At 43.1% G+C, this 6,000-nt stretch overlaps 1 protein-coding gene across 1 annotated transcript in view; it reads left to right on the forward strand.

Annotated features, from left to right (window-relative positions):
• The window catches only part of LOC132395871 (cytochrome P450 2J2-like), a 240,960-nt gene extending 236,323 nt beyond the window's left edge, over nt 1-4,637 (forward strand). The window contains exons 8-9 of the mRNA XM_059972993.1: nt 1,216-1,357; nt 1,776-4,637. Of these exons, the coding sequence (XP_059828976.1) occupies nt 1,216-1,357; nt 1,776-1,957 (324 nt within the window). The 3' untranslated portion in view covers nt 1,958-4,637. The remainder of the gene's footprint in view (nt 1-1,215; nt 1,358-1,775) is intronic.
• The last annotated feature ends 1,363 nt before the right edge of the window (nt 4,638-6,000 follow it).

Here is a 6,000-nt window from a genome sequence, read left to right on the forward strand (position 1 = left end):
GGAGCATGCCTTATGGGAATAGGTTGAATAAACTCGACCTTTTTTCCTATGACCGATAGATGATGAGATGCAACCTGACAGAGGTGTATAAGATGATGAGAGGAATTGATCATGTGGATAGTCAGAAGCTTTTACCCAGGGCAGCGGTGGTGGAGGCTGAAACGATAGGGTCTTTTAAGAGACTCCTGGACAGATATATGGTGCTCAGAAAAATAGAGTGCTATGTGTAACCCTTGGTCATGTTTTCGGTAAGGACATGTTCGACACAGCTTTGTGGGCCGAAGGGCCTGTATTGTGCTGTAGGCTTTCTATGTTCTAAGTTCTATGTTTAATCATTCCTCTTTGGAGTCCATCCCAATTTCCTTCCTCTGCCACCCAGCATTGCAAATTACACCCTCCCCATCTCCTGTAAAGAGGTCTGCTCTGCCAGATGCCTACTTTGAACCCCCACCTGCTCACCTTCAATCTCCATTACACCCCAATCCAGAACAATCCCATTTCATCACCACATCCTCAGGCATGTCATCACTTATTTCCCTGCCTTGTTATTCCACATCAGATGTCCCCCTGGACATCAATTGGACCAGGTGAACCAGGAAATCCTCTTGGACCTTCATACCTCCTCTGTCCAAGTTGACCTTGCTGGCCTCTTGGTCCAGGCTCATTGTCTGCAACAGTGGGATCTGGCTCTAGACAGACTATTGTTCTCATAGGCATGGTCCTAAAGAAGTCACTGGGCAGGTGATGATGAAATCAGTGCATTTGCTTGGAAATTATCCTCATAACTGGAGAAATTAAGCTGTAATGCAGGTCACTGTGAAGTATACTTGACTGGCACTTGGAGAGGTACATGGATAGGAAAAGGTTCAGAGGGATTTGGGCCAAATGTGGATGAATGGGACTAGTTCAGATGAGAACCTCGGTTAGTACAGGCCAGTTGGACCAAAGGGTCCTTTGCTGTGCTTTATGACATTCTGAGTGAAGACTGCTCTATTCACTTTGAGCCAACAAACCTCTCAAAACATTGCCAACATAGTAGTAGTGAAGGTGAAGCATATTGTGGAATTAGATTGAATATCTTCTGTCTGTGATGACTTACAATCACTGGGCTACAAGGCATAGATCTCAGTCCAAAGACCAGAAAATAATTCTCTTCATTGCTCTGTGGGTCTGTTACTAATGTTTCCCTAATGTATCTCTTCGATTAATATTTAGGGAACAATGATTATTCCAAACATTTCCTCTGCCTTGTTTGATGAAGATACTTGGTTGACTCCACATCAGTTTAATCCAGGACACTTCCTCGATTCCGATGGGAAGTTTGTGAGGCCAGAAGCTTTCATCCCATTCTCAGCAGGTAATGTAGGGTTTGTGGATCATCAAATGTAGCAACGTTTGCAGCTGTGATTGTGGATATCCAAGCTTCAATCTCCCGTGCTCTGGAGAGGGAGGCTGCTGGCTGATTCCTGCATTTGTAGCATTCTCTTCATCAACTTCTAAATTTAAGTTAACTCCCAAAAGTCTTTCCCGCCACCCCAGTGCTGAAAGAGAACTTCATGCATTAGCTAACTACAATGAATAGAATGAACACTTGTTTAACTATGATAAAGTCTGGAAGTGTACTACTTCTCTAAGAGATGAGATGGGTTTGGATAAGGCAGAATTATATTCGGACTTCAAGACTATAATAGGTAGTCGTTTCTGTTCAGCGTGACCCTGCGGTGATTCTCAGTCTTTTTCTGTGATACTAGCCTGTCCTATCCTTCACCCTACAGGTCATCGTGCGTGTTTGGGGGAGCAACTGGCAAAGACAGAGCTCTTCATCTTCTTCACGTCCATGCTCCAAAGATTCACGTTGTTTCTCCCGGAAAATGAGCCAAGACCAAGCTACAAGGAAGCTCGATTCGGAATTACCCTCTGCCCACTGCCATATCGACTCTGTGTTAAAACCAGATAGGGATGGATATTCACCATCTGGGGTCAGGAGGCTTTTTGCTAAACTCAGATTCAAAATGCTGATTTTTTTATTAAAGATCTTTATTGTTAATCATTAACTCGTACTAATTTACCAGTCCTCTTGAGAAACAATCCAGTCCAAGGTTAGGAAACCTATCATTGAATTAATTGGGACTATGACCTAATCAGAAGAAACAATACTTCTTTATTCATACAGCATGGAGTAGGCCTTTCCAGCTTTTCGATCCCCAGCAACCACTGACAAACCCAATTAGCCCTAACCTAATCACATTTACAATAACCCATTATCCTACCCAACAGGGTATGTCTTTGGATCCGGAGAAACCCACACTTTCCATAGGGGAGGCCATACAGCAATTCCTTACAGAAAGGGGCCGGAAATGAGGTCCAAACTCCAGAACATCCTGAGCTGTAATAACATCGTGCTAACCACTTCACTACCGTGGTTCCCTGTTATTGTCTGTGTTAAACTGAGGCTCCAACAGTCCATCCTGATGGATGTAGTTCTGAAATTAACAAATGTAGATGTGGGCATCACTAGATGATGGGCAAAAACCCCCAATAAAAACATTAGAAAGCAGTAAAGGAGTGAAGTTACAAACATGAAAGTGTAGTGACCATTCCTCATCCCCGATCTGAGAGGGATCTCTTCGCAGACCAGTCTTTCATTGACAGGCAACTTACTCATCTGCAACTCATCTCGTTTGTGAAGAATTATGCTTATGTTTGGAAATCCTTTATTGATCCATAATCTCTATTACAACTACTCCTCAAAATAAATGTGTTCTACTTGTTTAATCTTTTTTGGTAGCTGAAACCATGTTTTCATTAGTTGGGAGGGGGATCTCATCACTCAAAAGAGTAATTATTGGCAGCTACGATCCTTCAGAAAAGAGATAAAGTAGTTAATTATTCTTTGCATTATAGAATGATACAGTATAATCTCCCTGATGTGAGGGTGCTGTCTGATTTCTATGTCTTTACTTCAGAATGGACACACTCATTATCATCACAAGATATAATTTATGCAGAAGAAACAGGGAGTGATACTCTTGAACTAGAAAGTGAACAAGGTAGTAATTATTTTTTAAGAGTGAAATCCTTACTGATGCACAGTCTTCCAAACGTACTTTCATGGTTATATTTTGGGTGATGCTCCAGAGCAAGACCCCACAGCTTCTGGCATCCAAACTCTGGTTCAGCAGGAACCATCTGCCAAGATTTGGGGAAAAATCACTGAAGATGGTTCTTCTTTTTGCTAATAGTGAAGCAGGATTTGTGTTGGTTGAGTGTTCTGAGCATCCATTGGGTAGGAATTCATTCTAGTTGCTGTGGATCAGGATTTCCAAAATGTTAGCTTGCAGGATGAGTTGGTAGTAAGGTAAGCTAATGCAATGTTAGCATTCACTTCAAGAGGACTTGAATATAAAAGCATTAGTGTACTGGTGTATCCACACTGGGAGTATTGTGAGCAGTTCTGGACCCCTTATTTAAGAAAGGATGTGTTGGCAATAGAAAGAGCCTAGAGAAGGTTCAGGAGAATGATGTCAGGGTTGAAAGGGTTAACATATGAGGAGCATTTCATGATTCTGGGCCTCTATGTACTGGAGTTTTTACAAGAATGAGAAGGGAATCTCATTTTAAACCTACCAGATATTGAAAGGAGCAGATAGGTTGGACATGCAGGAAATTCAACAGTGGAAAAACCTAGGACCAGAGGACAAGGCCTCAGAACAGAAGGACATTCCATTGCAACAGAGATGAGGAGAATTTTTTAGCCGGAGGGTGGTGAATCTGTGGAATTCAGTGTCACAGAAAAATGAGAGGATCCTATCGAATATTGAAAGGCCTACATAGAATGGATATTGAGAGGATCTTTCCAATGGTGATGGAGTCTAGAACCAGAGGGCACGGGCTCAGAATACAAGAACGTCGCCTTAGAAAAGGCACGAGGAGAAATTTCTCAAGTCAGATTTCATTGCCACAGACAACTGTATACAACAAGTCATTGGATGTATTTAAAGCAAAGGTTGATAGGTTCTTGATTAGTTGGCAGGTTAATGGTTACAGGGGGAAAAAAGGGGAATGGGGTTGAGAGAGACAATAAATCAGCCATGTTCAAATGGTTCAGAAGACTTGATGACCTGAATGGCCTAATTCTGCTCCTATCCCTTAAAGTCATAGGTGGGATGAAGGTGGCTCCATTCCCAATGACTTGGCTTGTCCCATCACCAATTTCACCAGTGGGCACATTATTCAATCATGCTTTGGACCTACCAAACCATGAGATTTCCTCTCTAAGCAATGCCTTCAGAATTACCAAGTAGGTCCTAGACAATTATTCTGTCAGTGTATTCATTCACCAACTGATTTTTAACTTACAGCAATCAAGCAGAACAAACTTTTACTGAAAGCTAATCAATTTCTTTTAGCATATTGTTTAGTTTTGACCAATCGTTCTGAATATTGTGTTAATTTGCATATTCTGTTATATAGCTGAGTGATGGCTTAATTATACAATGGATTGTTGTCACCTTATATATTGGTTTCCAAACTTGTTTGAAGATATAAAATAAAGGACGTGTAAAGCAAATCCATCGGAGTCTGAATCTGAAGTGCAATTGCCGATGAGCTGAGATAGTAACTCTAATCAGAATAAATCTCATTTCATACAGTAAATTGGTTTATTGTTGTCCTTTGTACCGAGGAACCACAAAGAACTTGGCTTTCTGTTCCATTCCTACAGGTCACTTGATCAAAGCAGTACAAGAGAAAAGCAGTAAGAGATTGCAGAATGCAGTGTTACAGTGACAGAGGAAGTGCAGTGCAGGCAGACAACAAGGTGCAAGGGCCGTGACGATTGCAAAGTCAAAAGTCCACGTTATTATAAAATAGGACAATTGAGTAATGTTCTAGCAGCTGGACTGAAGCTGTCCTTGAGTCTGGTGGCAAGTGCTTTCAGGCTTTTGCATCTTTGGCCCGATGGGAAGTGGGAGAAGAGAGAATGACTGGAGTGTGAGGGTCTTTGATTATGTCCGCTGTCTCACTGAGGAGCAGGAATGGAAGAATGAGTTCCTGAGCTTGGCCAAACAGCCTGAAGAAAGAATAAAGTCTGAATTTGATTTGATTACACCCGTGTATGTTCTGCTGACTCCTGAGCAACCCTAATTTACAGCAGAGTTCATAGCAAGTTCCAAGATGGCGGTGCGACGCAGCTGGCAGCGGCCACTCCGGAGCTGGTTATCTGTTATTTGTGAAGTGGGGTGCTGTGCGCAATCATAATCGATTGAAAACAGACTTGGGAGCATGGAGGAACATCGGGAAATCTCCAGGAAGACCTTCTTCGTTGCTGCTGCTGCTGTGAGGTCCGGGACTCTGCTGCGAAGAACAGGCCCCCAGTCCTCGGGGTCACGTTGCCAAAGGCCATTGGTGGGGCCGTCTTAATACGCTCGGCAGAGGATGGTGCTCGGAGAAGCTGTGCCGGAGGGGATGGTCATCGGCTCGGAGATTCGACGGACGGAGTCCGCTGCGGTCAGGTCGCTTTCACTGTGTGCTGCGTCTGTGAGGCTGGGTTCACGGAGCTTTTGTTATGTGCTGACTCTGCGAGACTGAGTCAGGCGGCGCCGTGGAAGTCCATAGCGGGGGTATTCCCTTCTGCCGCAGGTGTGGGATGGCGTGTCTGTTGGGACCCTGGGGACTTGTGGAAACTGTCTGGTGATTTCTTTTAAACTTATAGCCCTTTAACATCTTTGGACTATTTTTATTGCGCCCATAGTCTGTTTTTTTTTTATCAATTATGCTATTATTTGCATTGTTGTAACTATATGTTGTAACTATGTGGTTTTGTGCAGGTCTTGTAGCTTTAGTTTTTGGTCTTGTTTGTCTGGTGGATTTGGAGCTCCTTTCCGGGGAACGTGCTAAGACGGTAGTGTGATATTAATACGCAGCAGCCTCTCCGGACTCTGGATTGGGGATTGCCAAATGTTATGTGGATTTTCTGGTGTAGTCTGTTTTGTCATGTGC

The sequence above is a fragment of the Hypanus sabinus genome, chromosome 6, assembly GCF_030144855.1.
Source record: "Hypanus sabinus isolate sHypSab1 chromosome 6, sHypSab1.hap1, whole genome shotgun sequence".
Classification (NCBI taxonomy): Eukaryota; Metazoa; Chordata; class Chondrichthyes; order Myliobatiformes; family Dasyatidae; genus Hypanus; species Hypanus sabinus.